At 42.4% G+C, this 20,511-nt stretch overlaps 1 protein-coding gene across 1 annotated transcript; it reads right to left on the bottom strand.

The window, feature by feature from the left end:
* Positions 1–117: 117 nt before the first annotated feature.
* On the bottom strand, positions 118–2,705 carry VMO1 (vitelline membrane outer layer 1 homolog). Its single transcript, XM_003770628.2, has 3 exons — positions 2,493–2,705; positions 2,201–2,316; positions 118–1,641 (listed from the first exon to the last, which is right to left on the bottom strand). The coding sequence occupies exons 1-3, from the start codon at positions 2,691–2,693 to the stop codon at positions 1,344–1,346; spliced, it is 615 nt and encodes a 204-aa protein (XP_003770676.2). The 5' UTR covers positions 2,694–2,705; the 3' UTR covers positions 118–1,343.
* Positions 2,706–20,511: the final 17,806 nt, after the last annotated feature.

Raw genomic sequence — 20,511 nt, 5'->3', positions numbered from 1 at the left:
CTCAAGATTTGAACTCAAACCACAACTCCAGAATCAGTATTGTTCTGCACTACACCCACAGTACCTTTCCTAGAGGAATGAGTGTCGAAACAGAAATTAGGCAACTGGAGTTTGCTGTGTTATCAGACAAATCGCTAAACAACCATTTATTAATCCCGTGCTGAAAATACAATGCAAGGCAAAAATATTACCTGCCCTCAAGGAGCTTACATTTTATTGGAGGAAAACTACTTTTAAGAACTGGGTACTTACAAGATAAATACAGATTAAATAGAATGTAATCTTGGAAGGAAAGACATCAGCAACTAAGAGAACCAAAAAAGGATTTCCTGCAAAAGGTAGAGCTTGAAGTAAGTTGAGGAAACCAAGAAGTGAGAGGGCAGAACTTTGTAGGCATGGGTGGGGGAGAGCCAATGCAAAGGAATAGAAATGAAAGTTTGAATATCTTGTTTTAGGACAGCTTAAGAGTTTATGGAGAGGAGTAAAGTGTAAGAAGCACAGAAAGGTTGGGTGGTGTCAGGTTATGAAGAGATTCAAATGCTAGAGGACTTTATATATGATTCTGGAGCTCATTAAGGAGAGGGATGACATGGTTTCACCTATACTTTAAACACATCACATCACCATTTGAGTGGTTAATGGTTTGGAATAAGGAGAGAATTGAGGCAGGGAGACCAGTTAAACTATTGCAATGGCAGAAGGAAAGGCAATGAGGGACTTCATGAACTAAGGTTAGAACTGTGAGTGGAAAGAAGGAGACAAAGAAGAGATGATGTGATGCTAGAAAGTACAAGATTTGGCAATTAGACATATGTAGTAAGAGTGAGGAATCTGAAGTTTCAAGCCCAGGTGAGTAGGATGATGGTGACCTCAATTTTCTCATCTGTAAAATGGAATAATCATTGCACTGCTTCACAAAGTTGTGAGGGAAATAATTATTCTTATAAAGTAGAGAACACAAGAGAAAGGAAGGGATTCCCCCCCCCCCCCCCAACATCACAAAACTAGCATTTACTAATGCTTACGACACTGTGAGGGTGGAACTACAAGGAACAAAATCTGTCTCTTTGAGGGTTTACAATTTAGTGAGGGAAATACATATGAAAAGGCAGGAGGACAGGGGTTCAGCTGACACCTAGGTTCTTTAGGAACACACAAGATAGAGGATTGGAATGGGAAGAGATTTACTATGAAGGAATAAAAGAGAAGAGAGGGGGTATATATGTGGAAGTTCAAACCTGAGTAACACTAGATTCCTTTAAGGAGTAAATTGACTTTTAGGCAGACTTTGTGGTGAGAGATTTGGGAGGAAAGAGACACTGATAAGCAATTTGTGATGGATCTTAGCTGTTGCAACAGAAAAAACGAACATCATTGAGTGCTGTATCATCTCTGAGCCCATTCGGAGCCTCCAGCTTTGTTTGAAGGCCACAAATACCCTTGGAACAAGCATCACTCCAGGACCCGAATTTGCCCCACTCCAGGCCGGGTCCTTCTAGTTCTTCACCCCCTGAGCATCGGAAGCGCACGTTGTTAGCTGCAGTATTGTCTCCTGGGGTGCTGGGCTCTTCCACCCGTAGTGAGAAAGCTGCAAGGAAGGCACCATCTGGACACCACAGCGGCTCAGTCCATGCTCCCCACCTTTAAGGAGAGCAAAGAGGGTGGACCTACTGAAGTGTGGAACTCCCCATTATAACTCCTTCTCCCCCCTTCTGCCCCCTCTCCTCCTCCCCTCCATCAAACTTCCAGTTCCCAAGTTCTCCAAATCCTCTTGAAATCTTCATGAAATAAGCAAAACACTGCATAAAGGGAAGGACAAGGACACAAGGGAAGGACAAGGGTGGGTGCTGGGATGAATGATGTTCATTTTCTCCTACTCTGATTAAAGTACTTTAATTGGACAAAGTCCCAATCAGTCATGAGAAGGAAAAATAAAGAATGAATTGTCACTACACACACACACCACCACCACCACCACCACCTTATCCTCAAGCTTTTCTCTCCTAGCTCCCTTATCTAGTAGATTTCTAGTTAAAGAGGAGATTGAGTCTCTCCCTAGAGAATTCAGATTAGGGACACAGGTCAAACTTGAGGAAATCATGTCGGAAGCAAAGAAGTTTTTTCCCTCTTTGGTTTCCTAGGTGGGGAAGGGGTGGAGGAGGGAGGGAAAGGAGGATTCCATACCCAGAGACTTTCATACCTTCCAGACTGAGAAGCCACCACGTGAGTGTTGCGCTCCGCGTTGCCTCGGGCACAGTGAAGCCGGATCCCATTCAGGGCGGTGTCATCTCCCGGAATGCCTTGAGGGGGCTCGACCTTAGGGAGTGTGAGGAATGAAGAATCAGAATCCTGGCTTCCCGACCCAAGCAGTAAAAGGGTATCCAGATAATGACGTCTCCAAGCCCCTTTCCCCACAAATCAGGCCCCCAGACATCTAACTGTTCCCACTACCAACTAGGATTCCCCAGAGACCTAGACAGAAGGTCCCCAACCTTGAGGGAGAAGCCACTGGCGAAAAATCCATCCGGACACATCTCGGGCCACGTCCAGTCTCCCCAAGGTCCCCCATTGGGTACCTCAATAACGGCTGTATAGGAGCGTCCCTCGTGCTCCCTGGCGTTGCCCTTTACTGCAGAACCTGTCCTGAGACATGATCCCAGGAGGAGCAATTGCAACACAAGATGTGGAGCCATAAACCAGGTTCCCCAAACCATCCTGCCTTTGTCTGGTCTTTCACCACATTCACAGTTCTTATAGTTAGCACTCCCACAGGCTCCAATTGCGGAAGGGGCAGGAGCAGAGGAAGAGATTAAGGAAAACTGTAGAAAAGGAGAAACACCCTTCCTGGGTCTTAGTGCTTTTGAGCTAAAGACCGTGAAAAGCAGTTAGAAGAGGGTGCTAATAGAAGGGGGGGGGAAATCTATTCTTTCAGTCAATTTACTAAGGCTTTATTAAAAGTTTGCTAATGAACCAGATATTACAGCTAGGCCTGGAGGTTACAGACAAAAATGAAATAGTTTTTGCACTTGCAACTTACATGGTATTTGGAGGTTGGAAAAAAGGGAAGCAACTCTTTTTTTTTTTCTTTTTTTAATAATATTTTTTTATTTTTCAAGATACATGCAAAGATAGTTTTCACCCTTGAAAACCTTGTGTTCCAAATTTTTCTTGTTCCCTCCCAACCTCCCTGGGGAGATTATGCTTTCCTCTTTCCTTTTCCCCTTTCCCTCCTCCCCAGTATTTAATTTATGAGCACCGCTTGCCTCAAGCAGCCCTCCCCCTTTAGAGTCCCTTCCCTTTTCTTATACATATTCCTTACTATTTCTGTTTTCCCTTCTATTTAGCCTACCCCTTCCCTTTTTTGCCTTTCTCCTCCCACTTTTCTTTTTTGCTGAGGCAATTGGGGTTAAGTGACTTACCCAGGGTCACACAGCTAGGAAGTGTTAAGTGTCTGAGGCCAGACTTGAACTCAGGTCCTCCTGACTTCAGGGCTGCTGTGTTGTGATATGGAAACTACCTGTCAGTGGCTGCTGGAAGTCTAACTCGGACTTGTAGAATGGATCTCTTCATGTGAGAGGATGATTATGATGCAAGGAGACTGACAGACAGTTGCATTGTCTGACCTCTCCTCTTCCCTCTTGCCTCCAATTTATTTCATTCCCAATCCACAAGGAACATCTGTGTTAGTAAAAGCTGCTTTGCAACTCCTTTAAGTGCTATGATTCACAGCTGTGGAGGCTCTCAGAGAATTGACCTGCCCCTTCATTTAGGCATGGCCCTGAACACTAGATATATAGCCATTCATAAATGTCATTGTTTTGATGTATAACTCCCATGGGTTATACAGGAGCTAAAATAACAGAGCCATGTAACCTTTTTTTGTGGAAGTATTCTCTGAGTGCTTACTTTTGTTGTTTTTTGGTATTCTTTGTTTTATGCTATCAAGGGCTTCAGGAGTCCATGTCCTAATTCTAATTGATCTTGTATTAATTGATATAGAGTGGAACTGAACTAGCTATACCCAGAAAAAGAACTCTGGGAGATGACTAAAAACCATTACATTGAATTCCCAATCCCTATATTTATGCACACCTGCATTTTTGATTTCCTTCACAAGCTAATTGTACAATAATTCAGAGTCTGATTCTTTTTGTACAGCAAAATAATGTTTTGGTCATGTATACTTATTATGTATCTAAGTTATATTTTAATATATTTAACATCTACTGGTCATCCTGCCATCTAGGGGAGGGGATGGGGGGGTAAGAGGTGAAAAATTGGAACAAGAGGTTTGGCAATTGTTAATGCTGTAAAGTTACCCATGTATATATCCTGTAAATAAAAGGCTATTAAATAAAAAAAAAAAACAAAAACAAAAAAACAATAAAATGCAGAAAGGTGGAAAAAAAAAATTGATATAGAGTGGCTGTTTTTTTGTTGTTGTTTTTTTTGTTTGTTTTTTTTTTGGTCAGAGGCCATTGCTCCACCCATACCAGTGTGTTGGTAGTCCAAGTCATTTTTGGAGCAGTGGAAGCCACAGCAGCAATGACCCCTCCTAAAAAGCTGTGGTAATTTTCATCCCTAATTGATAATATATCCCTACCCCATAAGTTAATATTTAAGCCATTTATAATTAAAGGAAAAATGGCTCCTGTCTTTGTCTTTTTGCCAGTTTACCGGTTCAGCAAACGTTAAAGCCTTCTTTACTAACAATTTGATTTTCCTCTTTCCTTTTTCTAATCAAATTTACTAAAAGTTTATCTATTTTGTTGTTTTTTTTTTCATAAAACCTACTCTTAGTTTTATTAATTCAAAAGTTTTTTGTTTCAATTTTATTGAACTCTCTTTTATTTTTAGAATTTCAAGTTTGGTATTTGATTGGGGGGTTTATAATTTGTTCTTTTTCTGGCTTTTTTAGTTGCAAGCCCAATTCATTGATTTTTCTCTTTCTCTATTTTATGCAAGTAAGCATCTAGAGATATAAAATTTGCCCTTATTACCTCTTTGGCTGCATCACACAAATTTTGGTATGTTGTCTCATTGTCATTCTCTTGGATGAAATTATTGTGTCTATGATTCATTCTTTAGGATGAGATTATTTAGTTTCCAATTACTTTTGGTCTATTTTTGCCTGTCCTTTTATTGAATGTAATTTTTATTGCATCATGATCTGAAAAAAATGCATTTACTATTTCTGCCTTTCTGCATTTGATTTTGAGGTCTTCATGTTTTAATATATGGTCAATTTTTGAATAGGTTCCATGAACTTCCAAGAAAAAAGTGTACTCCTCTCTGTCTCCATTCAATTTTCTCCAAAGATCTATCATATCTAGCTTTTCGAGCATTCTATATACCTCTTTAACTTCTTTCTTATTTATTTTGTGATTTGATTTATCTAGTTCTGAGAGAGCAAGGTTGAGATCTCCCATTATTATAGTTTTGCTGTCTATTTCTTCTTGCAAACTCTCTTAACTTTTCCTTTAGGAATTTAGATGCTACACCAACTTGGTGCATATATATTGATATTGCTTCATTATCTGTGGTACCCTTTAGCAAGATAGAGTTTCCTTCCTTATCTTTTTTAATTAGATCAATTTTTGCTTTTGCTTAATCTGAGATCAGGATGGCTACCCCTGCTTTTTTGACTTCACCTGAAGCATAATTGATTCTGTGATTCTGCTCCAGCCTTTTACCTTTACTGTGTATGTATCACTCTGTTTTAAATGTGTTTCTTGTAAATAACATATTTAGGATTCTGACTTTTAGTCCAGTCTAATATCCACTTACATTTTATGGAAGAGTTCACCCCAGTTACATTTACAATGAAAACTACTAATTCTGTATTTCCTGCCATCTTATTAACACCAAATTATACTTTTTCCTTTTCCCCTTTCCTCCTCCCCAGTATTTTACTTATGAGCACTGTTTGCCTCAAGCAGTCCTCCCCCTTTAGAGATCCCCCCCCCTTTTTAATACCTTTCCTCTAATATTTCTGTTTTCCCTTCTATTTAGACTACCCCTTCTCTTTTTGCCTTTCCCCTGCCACTTTTCTATAAGGTGAGAGAAATTTCTCGGTGAAACCAAATATATCTAATATTCTTTTTTTTTGAGCCAAATCTGATGAGAGTAAGATTCACACAATTTTCGTCACCCTCCCTTCTTTCCCTCAATTATAATAGGTTTTCTTTGCTTCTTCCTGAGATGTAATTTTCCTCATTTTACCTCCACTTTCCCCTACAACCCCAAAGCCTCCTTACTGCCTCCTACCCCTGCCACTCCATTGTTAGCTGGAGTCATAGGCCACCAAGGGGGCCATTAAGAAGCAGCCACCACAGTTCTGTCAGCTTCACTGTCTATTAATCCTTCAAAATATTGGTTATTCAAAGTAAAGGTCAGTATCAACCGAGTGAGTGTGATAGCTTTTGGAAAATATGTTTGTACAATGGCCTCTGAATTTGGATCCATCCGGGGGATAATTCACAATTATTATCTTCTGTTTTAACTGTAAATTCACATGGAATGACTATTCCTTGAGCTATACATTGTCCCTTGTTAAGATGTGTTTCAATATTGTCAGTGTTAATCATAGTTACAAACACAGGCACTTCCTCATATATTTGTATGATTGGATAGATAGTGAATACTGGGGTAGTGGAGGATTTATAACAAGGATTTTTAGTTGTTTTCCTCTTTGATACCATTGAATGGGCACTTCACAAACAGCACGAGGAGGTAGGTGATAATAAGCATTGCTCTGCAAGAATCTGTATTACAGTTTTCCCGTAACAAAGACTTTAATATTCTATCTACATTTCCCATGGCCTTAGCTACAGCATCCAGTAATCGAGCAGCAAAATCAGTGAAGGGTTCTCCAGTTTTTTGGACTTATTTGGGTAAAACTTTCCTTTTAACCCTTTTCTACAAGAATCCTATTCCATTCTGTTCTGGCACATTGGAAAATTCAGAGTTATGTCTCTTCAGTAAAATGAATTTGTGTCTTCATGAGCCCCAGTGCCACTAAGTTGCTTAAACTATGTTATGTTTTCCCCTGAAGCAACCTGAGTGGCAGTCAACCGAGTGTTCTAAAAATTCTGTCATCCAGAACACTGCCTGACCTGAAGTCAACACAGCTCATGTGAGTGCTTTCCAGTCATTGGGACACAAAATTGCCTGTGACATTGTTTCAAGTTGAAACATAACCAAAGGTGCTGTGGGTCCATATTTATGAACTGAATCCTTAAGCTGGGTTAGAACTTAAAAGGGAAGTGGTTCATGTCTGTGTCTTCTCTGCTCTGGGTTAAAAGGATCATCCTCCTCTATATTCCCACCCCTCCATGTCTTCTTAATCTCTAGACTGTTGCAAAACTTTGAAGTGAAGATAAAAAATATGTGTCACTATGCTCTTTGTTTTATATTTCTGATCCTGCTTTTCCCCAGTTCTTATTTCGTTTTTAGGTTTTACATTAGGAGAGCTGTGAAAGACTGTAAGCCTGAATATACACAAAAGTAAGGTAGGGGCGAAGGGTGGAGGGTGGAGAGGCCATTCAATATCATCCTGATCATCCTCAATGTGACAGAAAACTTATTATGCACCAAAGGTTGAGGTGGACTTGGTACTTCCTCTCAGTAGAGTCCCATACCCTAGCACAGTGAACTCAAATTTAAATTGGTTATTGCAAAGCATTCACTTTGACAGTAATTAATCCCCTTATTTGCAGGACATGGTGTTTCTGATGTTTGGTCAATGCACTACCAGCATGGATCCTGTAGGGTAATCTTCAGGCCTCAACTATGGATTCTACTCCCTGGACCTGTAGTGGATCCTCAATCACCATCACCACCACCACCACCTAAAGAATAGACCCTTTATTTTCTGAAGCAGAGAGCCAGGTAGTCATATTCTTCCAAAAATAGGCTTCCAAAAATGTGAGTTCCTTATACATGTACTTAGGACCAAACCCTCATTTTCTAGTCTCTTGTTAAAAAGATTATGATTAGACAATGGAAGTTCAAAATTTGTAGAGAAGAATGAACACTGGGGGTGATGGGAAAATTAAGGATAGAGCCAATGATGTAGAAGATTAAGGATACAGCTCAGTTGGAATGGAATACCACATCCTATAAACTGAGTAGATTGAAGAAAAGAGAAACTGCAGTATTTGAGGTGATATCAAAATATGTGTTAAAATCTGAAGAGTAAGAATTGTGCTAGAGAGAAAGATGGAGAGCTAAGTATGGAAATAATTGAAAATGTTCTGGGCATTCAATACATAATGACCACAAAAATCTAGACTGAGTAATAAATGGACAGCTTGAATATCAAAGAAATTGCTAGACTGATAGTGGTGAAGAAACAGTCTGAAGTAGTAAGAGAGGGCAAGAAATATTCTAACTCCTTCACTATAACCTATGAATCAGGGGTTTGGAGAAAAAGTATACCCACTAACGTATATGGTGGCAAGGGAAGTAATATCCACAAGGAATTAAATCTTGATGTGTTTCAGAAGATGGAAGGAATAACAGAAAAAGTTTCAAATGAAAAAAAGTTTGTTAATGTAGTTCCACTACCACCCAACTGAGATTGAGGGGTTCCCTGATGGGTAAACATACAGACATACATACACACACAGAGATTCATGACTCCTGATTGGTAGAGAGACTTCAAAGAGAGAAGAAGAAAAATAGGACAAAAAGAGGAGGCCAAATGTGGACTTTGAAAAGCTATCAGGAATTCCCAGTGGCATGTAGACAGAGCAGGGACCAAATATGAATAAAAAGATAATTATTAGAAGTAGATTAGTGTATGGCTAGGTGCATATGTATTGTATTTAACATATACTTTAATATATTCAACATGTATTGGTCTACTTGCCATTTGGGGGAAGGAGTGGGGGGAAGGAAGGGAAAAGTTGGAATAGAAAGTTTTGCAAGGGTCAATGCTGAAAAATTACCCGTGTAATAATTAACCCATGTAAATATCTTGTAAATAAAAAGCTATAATTTTTTTTTAAAGTGGAGTTAGTATGAGAGTTAATAGAGACCATATCCAGGAACCCCACCCAGAGGAAGATTGGGGAAAGGGGGAAGAATTTTCTTATGAATGTCTTGCGTCCAGCCAGCTTTCTCTAAGATTCTCTCAGTGTGAAGTTCAACTTCCCTAGAATTGTTAATATACACACAGCAAGAGGTATTGACCAGGGCGCAGACACCTCCACTAGAAGCAAGGAGATAATCTAAGGCCATACGGTTATCTAAAACCACGTTGGCAAGAGAATCTAGGGATTCTTGAATCTCCCAGAGAGAATACATGATTTCGTGGGCCAGCTGGTTGATGGTGGCCGTTAGGTTGGAGAAAACATTTTCATGCTCTAAGTAAACCACTCAGGGCACTAGCATTGAAGTGCCCTTCTGTAAGTACAATAGAACATTTTCCCCAAATACCTGAGTTTGTCTCCTTAAAGGAGTGGGATAAGAGGTGCTGGCATTATATACAGTGAAAGGGGTACTTAAATGTTTAAAAAGTGTTAAGCAGCAAGTGTACAGAATTGGGGAGGTTGGGGAGGGTCCCAATCAGAGGCATTTCCCTAACAGACCCCTTAGAAACATTGAGGTGGAATGAAGGACTTTACAGAGAAAGGTGTATCCCTTGGGTGCACAGATGGTACCTGAGGTCAGGTTCTGTAGCCGTCTCCTGGTTGCTTGTCCCCATAACATCCTATCAATCGGGATGTTAGTTTTCAGTAGGTTATGAAGCAGCCTCATAGACGGTGATGTAGAAGCATTGTGAGTGAGTTTGCCAGGATAATCCGGGAATGGGTTCCCTGCCGTTACCCTTTGGGGATGTGCATAATCATAAGTGCACCTAACTTGTGACCCACCTGTGCAGCTGGTACAAGTTGCTGAAGTGAAATTGCGGCAGGCTTGAGAGGGGTCACACTCACTGGCATCCACAGTATGGGTGGTACAGGTCAGTGTCCCCACATCAGGGATGGCCATTATGGAAAACAGTGACAGCCCCTGTCTCTGTGGTGTGGTGATATGTAGATGCGAGATCCTTCCCAGCCAAGAAGCAGGGGGACAGTGGGGTCAGAGGAATTCCCCTGGGGGTTGGCCAGTACAAAAGGGTGACATCCAGGGAGGAGATGGTGACACATGGGAATGGGACCTTTGCAAAGAATGCTTTAGGCCACATCTGTGGGCCACCCTGGGCGGGGCGGGGGGGGAGGGGGGTGTGATGGCACACCAGCAATCCTAGATGCCCCCATTCCTTCCAGAGTTCCCTAGTCTGGCCAGGAAGTTGTTACCCTGTTGGCGAGGGCCCACAGAGTAAGACCAGGAAAGCTGGGGAGAGAGCAGGAGGAGTGGAGTCCTCATAATGAGGAGGGAAGGGGATTAGAGTGAGAGCCTTCTTTCTCCAGGGTTTTTCCAGTCTTGTGGAAAAGAAACTTCACTATGGGCTCACAGGAATACACTGGGGTATCTGAAAAAGAGGTAACAGAAGCAGCATTTTAATTTTAGAGATATGAGTTCAGCTGAGGGACCCTTCCAGTTTAATTGATGTTGGAGCGGTCAGAATGACCCTGTATGGGCCTTTCCACTTTATACCTGGGGTCAGATCCCTGGGGCTTCCAGGATTTACAGGGGAGTCAACCTGAGCATGAGCATCTGTAGGTTTAGGGAGAAGGCCCCTTGGGTTACCTGAGAAATGGAGGGCGGCTGTGATCAGTATGAGACTAACATGCACAATAAAAAGGGGCGTGGCCCCGCTGTTTAAAGCTTCTTGGGCCTAATGAAGGAGATCAGTGGTGGTGGAGGGCTGGTCATCCATATACATGAGTGGAGCTGCTGGATGGCTTGGAGGCATAAGGACTGCCCGCAATGATATTAAGAGCCTCTTTATACCATTGCATGGCGTGTATGATGGCTTATAACTCATCTTTCTGGGTGGAATCATAGGGAGTGTCAAGAACATATGTCTCCTGAGTGTCCGCCCTGTGACCTTTGGTAGCATCAGTAAAAACATTAGGGCCTTGCACTGGCTCTGAGGAAAGAGATCCAGGGCAATACTTCCTCGTAGTCTTTTGTGCAATGGTCTAAGTGGCCGGGAAGTACGCAGAGGCGCTAAGGGACAAAGCCATAACAGAACTGCTCCATTAAGTTATCCTGGGCCATGGCAAGCACCTGCTGCTCTGATCTGCCAAGAGTCAACGGAGGGGGTGGCCCTGAGATAAGCACGGCCGCTGGCAACATCGCTACAGGGAGGAACCAAGTCCTTCAGTCTCACTGGTCAGAGCACGGGAAGGTCTGGTAGGGCACAGCCTCTCTGTGGGGGGCTCGTCTTGGTGCCGTGCAGTGAAAAGGGCTTATCGGCAAATGCACGGCATCGAGCACCCCAAAGGATCAGTCCCAGAGGCAGGACAAGCGCACAGCAAGGGAGTGGATGGTAATGCTGCACGGGCCTCGCAGGCCACGGTCGTGGTGATGTCAGCGCAGAAGGGCCTTTCAAAGTATCCTAAAAGGGGCATGACAGAAGCGGGGATAGGAGGAGTGGGCCTCAGCCTTTGTAAAGTTCCCACCAAGTGCTGAAAGCCATGAAGAGTTTTATACTTACCCTCGTCCCCCTTAGGAGGCACCTTGGGCACAGTGAGCTCTTGAATGTGCCCACGATAGAAATGGAGGCTTAGTCTGTAGCTTTTGTGGTGTCACTACGAGGTTCTGCTGAGCCAATATTCGAATAATGTGTTGCGCAATATTTTGCAACTGCGACTTTTCCTTAGTGGCCACCAGTATATCATCCGTGTGTTGGAGTATATAGACATTTGGGTATAAACTTCTGACTGGTGCAAGAACCTCGTCCACCTTTGGCAAAGGGTGGGACTGTTAGCCATCCCTTGTGGTAATACTTTCCACTGCCATCTAGTGGCAGGAGCTTGTAAATTAATAGCTGGAACACAGAAGGCAAACTTCTCCCTGTCTGTAGGAGGCAAAGAAACAGAGTAAAAGCCATCCTGTATGTCAATAACCACCATACGATTCTTTAGGAACCATATTAGGAGATGGGAGGCTGGTTGTAAGGCTCCCATGGGTTGCCTGGCGACATTCACAGCTCTCAAATCAACTAACATGCGCCATGCTTTGTTCTTTTTCCTAATTACAAAAACAGGTGAGTTATAAGCACTGAAGGAAGGCACAATATGACCCAATTTCTCCTGTGCCATAATGATGGATCTTAAGGCAGTGAGCTTTTCGTTTGAGAGGTACCACTGACCCACCCACATAGGACAGTCAGGTTTCCATCTTACGGGTGGCACCGCCAGGACCCTCTCAGTGGCCCCCATTAGTTTTCCTCAATGTGGAACGTTGTCCGAAGGGCTTTCAGTAACTCTCTTCTCCACAAGGAGGTTCTGAGCCCTGCAATGACAATTTTGCCATGGGGCCTATCTTGCCACAAACCAAGCAAAAGGATTTTCTGCCCCCTATTGGCTGCTTATGGCATTGGGCTTGGACACGTCCTTTTCTGCCACAGTTATAACATTTCTGTCCCTCATCCTTCCTGTCCTCCCTTGTGTGATTCCCTGAGCTATAGCTGAGGATTTTCAATCAGAGGTTCTAATCCTCCAGCTTCAATTTTAATTGGATATTGTCATCTATGAGGAAATACACTAGGATCCTCCCGCAGCTTAATGAGGGCTGGGGTCACATGTGTGGCTCTTCTGGGGATGCCTCGGTCCCACACAGAAGAATCTATTTCCTCCCAGATTTCATAGGGAATGTAGGAGGGTCTGAGGGTCTTTTTTTTTTTTAATTTTTATTTTTTATTTAATAGCCTTTTATTTACAGGATATATACATGGGTAACTTTACAGCATTAACAATTGCCAAACCTCTTGTTCCAATTTTTCACCTCTTACCCCCCTACCCCCTCCCCTAGATACACAATAAGTATACCTGACCAAAACGTTATTTTGCTGTAGAAAAAGAATCAGACTCTGAAATATTGTACAATTAGCTTGTGAAGGAAATAAAAAATGCAGGTGGGCATAAATATAGGGATTGGGAAGTCAATGTAATGGTTTTTAGTCATCTCCCAGAGTTCTTTCTCTGGACGTAGCTGGTTCAGTTCATTACTGCTCCATTAGAAATGATTTGGTTGATCTCGGTGCTGAGGATGGCCTGGTCCATCAGAACTGGTCATCATATAGTACTGTTGTTGAAGTATATAATGATCTCCTGGTCCTGCTCATTTCACTCAGCATCAGTTCATGTAAGTCTCTCCAGGCTTTTCTGAAATCATCCTGTTGGTCATTTCTTACAGAACAGTAATATTCCATAATTTTCATATATGTGGGAGGGTCTTGAAAGGAGCACAAAAAGATCATTTGGAGGTTTGAACAGAGAGAATTGGGCCCCCAGCTTCACCATCAAGTCTTGCCCCAGTAAAGGGGTGGGACAGGAAGGGATTATTAGAAAGGAATATGAAAACAATAGATCCCCAAACTGGCAAGGCAGGGGGAAAATTTCCTAGCAGTTCTGGAGTTTCCCTTCAATTCCCTTTCCCTTGGGGGGGGAGGAGGGGAGGAGGAGCAAGTGGGAAGGGAGTGCCACAGCAGAACCGAAAGAGAGACCCCTGTATCAAAAAGAAATGAGATGGGCTACAGCAGGTGCTTGCCATTGCCCAGGATAATTTAATGGGGCAGTTCTGTTACCGCTTTGTCCCTTAGCGCCTCTGCGTACTTCCCGGCCACTTAGACCATTGTACAAAAGACTGAGAGGAAGTATTGCCCTGGATCTCTTTCTTCAGAGCCAGTGCAAGGCCCTAATGTTTTTACTGATGCTACCAAAAGTCACTATGTCCAAAGTGATTCTGGGTTTGGCAGTGGCGATGGAGTAAGGGGGGGGCCTGGCCAAACCCTGGGCCCCAATCACTCCCGGGCCTGAGGAGACCAGATGTGAGGTTTGAGATAGCGGCTCCACCCCTCTCTGGGCAATCCCTCTTCCAGTGGCCTTCCTTGTTGCATTCAGGGCAATGGGGGAGGGGCTTTTTCCAAGGCCATTTTTGTGCCTTATGACCCTGCCCTTTGCACCTAAAGCATGAACCCCTGTGTTCTTTGGAAATAGCAGCAGCTAAAAGTTGGGCCTGCTCTGTTTCTTGCTTTGGCCCTGAGATCCTCCTCCACTGCTGCAGCTTGGTCTCTATTATTGAACACTCCAAAAGTGACTTCTAATAATTGAGTCATGGGAGTCTGGGGCCCCAGAGCTAATTTCTGTAACTTCTGTCTTATGTCTGGGGAAGACTGATTGACAAAATACATGCCGAGGGCAGTGGTCCCTCTGGAGAAGTGGGGTCCAGATGAGTGTATTTCCTCATGGCCTCTACCAGGCGGCCCTGAAAGAGGGCAGGGGTTTCTCCTCAGCTGCTTGAATAATCTCCCTAAGTTTGTCATAATTCACCTGCTTCTTAATTCCCTTCTTCATGCCCTCAATTAGGGAGGTTAGTAGATGATCCCTCCTCTCTCTGTCCCTGCTTCCCTCCTGGTAGCTCCATGAGGGGTCTGAGATTGGCACGGCTATGGCCCCTGGTTGGTATCTAGCAGGCAGTCGTGTCATCCCCAAACTTCTGGGCCAGATCCCAGATCCTTCTTTTCTCCTCTATGGTACAAGAGGAGATAATGATATTAATATCTCCCCAAGAAAGATCGTATTGGAGAGTAATGACTTTAAACACTTCAATATACTTAGTGGGGCCCTCAGAGGAGAGATCTGACATGGAAAAGGGCACCTGCACTCTAAGCATCCCCCACCCCACCCCACCGCAGGGTAGGCAACTTCCCTCAAGGGAAAGAGTTTAGAAGTAGCCAAATCAGGATCCTGAGTAGCAGTTGTGGCTGAATCAGGCTCCAGGGGAGGAGAAAGAGGAGCTCCATTCTCAGTACAAGAAGGGTTGAGGCACTGGGACTAGCCGACCTCAGAGGGAGGCTGGAGGGATCCGGTTGAGGAAAAAGGGATCCTATTTCTTGTATGAAAAGGGCCAAGAAGTGGGGGCTGGGCAATCTGAGAACTCAGCTCCAAAGGAGAGGGGAGTTGGATATCTTGGGACCCAAGGTCCTGTTTTTGATAAGGGGACATTTCTGGAGCATTCTGCCGAGGGCCACAGAGTCAAGGGGCAGATGCTTCTTACACCCCTAAAGGAGTGTGTGGCTCAGAAATGGTGAGGTGTCACCATTAAAAAAAAAAAAAAAACAAACAGCTAGAGAGAGCTCTAGGAGCAAAACAAAAGTTTATTGTACATTCTTGTGAGATCGGGTGTCCCACTAGTTGAGCAGACAATTGAAGGGAGGAAGCACCTCAAGACAGATTTGACACTTAAATCCCTAATGCAAATATCCCTCCCACCACTGACCCTCATCCTCATTGGCTGAGGGTCTTACATTCTAAACAGGGGAACTACCCAAGAAATTGAATTTGACCAATAAGTGGACTTAAATATGCCCCTGAATCAATGCTCAAAGACCTTCAGGCCTACTCCAATTCTGAAGTAGATGAAGCCTTACTCAATTTTCACAACTGTCCTGAGAGATCTCATCTCATCTCGTTCAGGAGTGGAAAAGGGGGTCATTTAAAAGGTTGGTTTCTACACCCAGTTCCTCACCGTTAAACTTGACAAACAACATTTTTCAATTTAATCTTAATTTAGGATCTTCAGACAGAGCCATCAAGGCCTGAATATAAGGAACTTCAGTCCATTTACCTTATCTCCTGCAAAACGAGTCCAGTTCCTTAATAGTGTTGTAATTGATTGAGCCATGAATTGGCTATTTTACCTGGTTCTCTAAGAGATATTTAGGCCAGGGAGTATTGCAAAAATAAATGAGCTTTTTGATCTTGAGATCTCCTAAGCCGAATTTGTCCCTCTTTTTTTAAGAGACAGCCTAAAGGTGAATCTTTAGGGACAGAGGAAATAAATTGTCCCATTCTTGCCACAGGCCCCAAGCCCCAAACTTCCCCAATTCTATAGCTTTTTCGTTCTCTATAGACGTCCCTAAGAGAGAGAAAGATATGACAATTTTTTTGTCAATTCACAGGAATTTTCTGCTGGGAGCATCCCCAGGCAAAAAGCTCTGCTTGAGTGTAAGGCTCTAGGCAGTCCAAATTGTTTCGTATTTTTGACTGCCTTCTGCTACAGAAGGGGTAAGAGGTGGAGGGGGCTTACCTAGGCTGGGCTCTCTGGGAAATCCCCATAGCAGGCCACCAAATATGATGAGGTCTGAACCTGAACTTGGAGAAGGAGGAAAACAAGAAAGGCAGAGTGAGAGGAGTCCTTGGGGGGGGGACAAGAATTAACAAACTGGAGTTATCTGTGGCACAGAATAAGAAAATTTATTTCTAAATATCACTCACAAAGAGACTCTCTTAGTGGACAAAAACCCCTAGTACAATCAGGAGATTTTGCAAAGAGATTTATTGATGATACTTAGTTTTATGGACAGATCCTAGAGCTTGGGACAATTGAAACAATGGAGAATTTTAGAACTGAATGGATGTCTGTTTATAGAACTAAATTAGTAGTGAGTGTTATAAATGGGAGTGGTCTCTCAGGATAACAGAATGAAGCTGGTTATCCTGTTTGCCTCAGCTGGGGTACAGAGACAAAGTTCAAGGAGGCTTTCTCCTTGAGAGAGAAAGTTTTTCAGGCTTCCCTAGTCATCAGCACCCTGACATATACCTTGATTCTCCATGTCTGCACTCCCAGAGACTGCCAAGATCTCAGGTGAGATCATTCTCTCTTTAGTTGAGTTGAGATTTCATCTTTCTCCAGAATCAAAAAGGCTCAAATGTAAAAGTAATATACTTTTGTGTAACCTATTTAACCTAATCTATATAGTTTTCCTAGTCACTGTTTTACTGTCTCCCTTGAAAAATATTTGCTCTCTAGTTTGTGTAATAGCATTTGGTGAGAGGCAGCCAAAAGGGAAAATATAAAGCTAACCCAGCTTGAGGCAAGACTACTTTTCCCCTCGAGTGAATAGAGAAAGTGGATTTTATTCTTAACTCCAAAAGAACATACCAGTAGACTCAAATATCTGATGTGCTATAGAAAGATATAATTCTAACCTCAATTCTCTTTAGTCTATTGAAGATAGGAGAGTGAAGAAGTTAAATACCAATCATGACCAATCTTCTACCTTCATAAAGACAAAAATTGAAAATGCCTTTGAAGATGGGAATGGGGTCATTGTTCAGATCATACCACTTAAACAAATATTTGCAACATAGGCAAGTCTGGGTCCTTTTGGCCCAGTTATACCTGATGTACTACTTATACAACTGGTATACCAGAGAACACAGTGGAAATGGTGGAAAAATAGGTAGTATTGATGAGGTTTGTATCCCCTCAATTCCTGGTGGTGATGAGGTTAGTGGTAATAAGAGAGTTTTAAAAATCCCCTTTTAATCGGCCGCAGGTTTAAAGTAAAAGAATTCACTTATTCCCAAATTATTAATTGCAAAACCAAAGTTTATTGTTCATTAGAAAACAGTTAGTTAAGAGACTGACTTCTATAGTGGTGGAGTCCTATTAGGGAAATGGAATTTTGCACTGAGAAGAGAGTCCTAGTAGCTGAGCAAGCTACTTTAGGACTTCTGCAAGGACTGAGTTTAAGAGAACCTGTTAAATGGGTATCTTGGTGGGGGGCTGGGACAGCCTGAGCAGATCAGACCAGGATTTCTCATTTGAATGAGAATTTAGAATTTCAAAAAGATCAATGGGAGTTAATTTGCCCTTGAATAATGTTGCTTCTCTCTTCCTGGGAAGATGGGCCCTCTCTCTAGACTCCTTGGAGCCTGGGAGATCCTGATCTCTGAAATCAAAAAGGGGACACAATTTAATTTTAAAGGGCACACAGTTTAGTGATCATCTTAAAGGGCATACAGCTTCAGTAAAAGGAACCGTTTCCCTCCCACTTCAGTATGAGAGCGTGAAAAGATGTAGCTCTCAAAGAGCTCTCTTCACGCTCTCAAAAGATGTAGCTGTGAATGGAAATCAGTGTTTATCAGTAGCTAAGTGTTCAAAATCTGGAATAGAGAAGGTATAAAAGTATGGAACTATGATAATAATTTTGGAATAAGTTCAGGTAGAGCATCTATAGTTTGAGATGAATATACTGTTCAAAGTCCTCTCTTAAAGATACAACTAAAGAAATCTCTAGCATTGAAGATGGGAGATGGGATCTTATCCCAGAGCATATCGTAGGGAGTCACACAAGTAGAGAACACAAAGCAACTCATACTTTATCTAGGCACTTCAAGATCCTGATGGCTTTTTTGTCTTCTCATGGTGTTGCTGAGGTCAGGATCCGAATGTTGAGGTGTAGACCACATGTGTTGAGGTCTACATTTGGGATACCTAAATGAAATTAGGGTTTAGTTAGGTCTAGTGGCAGGTTTGGGGTACAGGGAGTCAAACAGAGTTCCCCTGCAACCCCCTTAGATTCAGCGCAAGGATATGGCGGTACATGAGGTCTAGAAGCGGTGCGGATTCCCAATAAAAGCATTTATTAGCCCAGAGAGCTAGATTAATAAAAGAGGTTTATTATTGAGTTTAGAAGTAGGAGATAGGTGAAGGTAGAGATAAAGAGGGCACTGGACAGAGGGTCCAGTGGACAGAGGGTCCTCACATGGTGACCATGTTTGGAATCTCTGCAAAGAGGGGTTCCCAGTGTGGTCCTTTTAAGTCGGAGACTTAGCTTGAGGGGCTTTGGGGTGTAGCCCCAAAGTTGTCTCAGATCTGGGTGGGGCTGGGATAGGTCCGGACCTTCTATTGGAATTCAAAGGGACCAGGATTTGTGAGTCAAAGGGTAATTTACATTAGCTAGGGGTATTGGGAATCAAAGATTGGAATCTTTCCTGCATCAGTGTCATGCTGCTTACCCTGAACACAGTCTTTCTTCTCTGATGATACCACCAATCTAGAGCAGATGCTTCATAGCTGGACTATTGCAGTAGCTTGCTGCTAAATCTTCCTGCCATAAGTCTCTTTCTATTGCAGTCCATCATCCAGTCACAATTCTGATCATGTCACCCCACTATTCAATCCCCTCCCATGACTCATTTTCCCCTCCAGGATCACGCACAACATCTGTTATTCAAAGTTTTTCGAATCTTGCTTTTTTCCCTGCCTTTGGAGTATTTTACTTTACACTGAGTTTACATACTCTTCAGTCCAATGACACTGACTTTACTTTTTTGCTGATCCTCTAACAAGGCTTTCTGTCTTCCTGCTCCAGACATTTTCGATGCCTGCCCTACCTTGAATGTTCTCCCTCCTCATCTCTGCCTCCTGGTTTCCCCTGTTGTCTTGTACTCATGGGCTTGTTATGGGAAACCATTTAAGCCCTGCAAAAAATTGTATTGTAATTCACTTTCCTCCTCCCTTCCCATTTACAATTTCTGTATAAATTCTCTGCTTTTACTACAACAAGCAAGGTTTCCTGCCCAGGAAAAATCCAATTTGCAAAATGCATTCCTCACTCTGAAAGTGATTAAATTATTACTTCATCTTCAAAAACTTATCTCCACACTTTGGTTCCAGCTATTCACAGTTTAGAGACCAAACATTTTTAAGGGATGGAGGCAAAAGTGGAGTCTTGAACTCTCCAGTGTATGCCTGAAGGGACTGGGAACTATTGGATCTTTTTCCAAAGTCCCAATTCTCTATGTCTGACAAGTATACTCTGACTTTTTATGCTCACCTTTTATGGTGAGGAATATTCCAGGAACCCTTTCCTTGATCTGGATCACTTTGATAAGCCCTGTTTTAGTACACAGATTTGTTTTTGCATGCAGCTTTTGTCTCTGATAAATGCATGTCTACCAGTTCCCATCAATTCTTCCACAGAATAAACACGTTTGCTTGTTGTCTTTGTTATTAGATTGTGAGCTTCTCAAGGGCAAGCATTGTCTTTTGCACTCCCCTCCCTTTTTTTTTGGTACCTCCAAGCACATAGCACAGAGACAGGCACATTTGTTGTTTTTGTTTTTCATTCATACCTGATTCATCATGACCCCATTTGATGTTTTCTTGGCAGAGATTTTGGATTGGTTTTCCATTTCATTCTCCAACTCATTTTACATATTGCTTATATTTTCTTAGCATCCCCACTGGATTACTCCTTTAAATTTCATTGAAACCAGGAATTATGTCCTTGAATGAGTGACTATTCTCATAAGTTCAAGGAGTTATTATATAGATATTCACCTCCAAAACAATAGCTCATGAGTTCTTACTAGTCTACTTTGCATTCATAGCCAGTAGACATAGTTAGGTTTTGGCAATGGCATTTACCAAAATGGAATACTAAAAATAGCTTCAAAACATTTTCCTTATGATTCTAGGGCACACTCTCTCACAAATGTGAGCAAGGGCACCAACAGTGTACAATAGTGGTGAGGTATACCTAATACCTGCTGGTACTTCAAGGTCTAAGAGTCTTTTTTTCTCTTAATGGAGTCCTCA

Source organism: Sarcophilus harrisii, chromosome 4, assembly GCF_902635505.1.
Source record: "Sarcophilus harrisii chromosome 4, mSarHar1.11, whole genome shotgun sequence".
In the NCBI taxonomy this organism is placed as follows: Eukaryota; Metazoa; Chordata; class Mammalia; order Dasyuromorphia; family Dasyuridae; genus Sarcophilus; species Sarcophilus harrisii.
This window is presented reverse-complemented; position numbering and strand designations above follow the sequence as displayed.

Bases quoted from the DNA above. Each gene is read 5' to 3' on its own strand.
- VMO1 (XM_003770628.2), bottom strand. From the start codon at position 2,693: ATGGCTCCACATCTTGTGTTGCAATTGCTCCTCCTGGGATCATGTCTC. The intron at 2,317-2,492 runs GTTGGGGACCTT...ACACTCCCTAAG, and splicing joins CCAGTGGCTTCTCCCTCAAG to GTCGAGCCCCCTCAAGGCAT. The intron at 1,642-2,200 runs GTATGAAAGTCT...CTCTCCTTAAAG, and splicing joins GTGGCTTCTCAGTCTGGAAG to GTGGGGAGCATGGACTGAGC.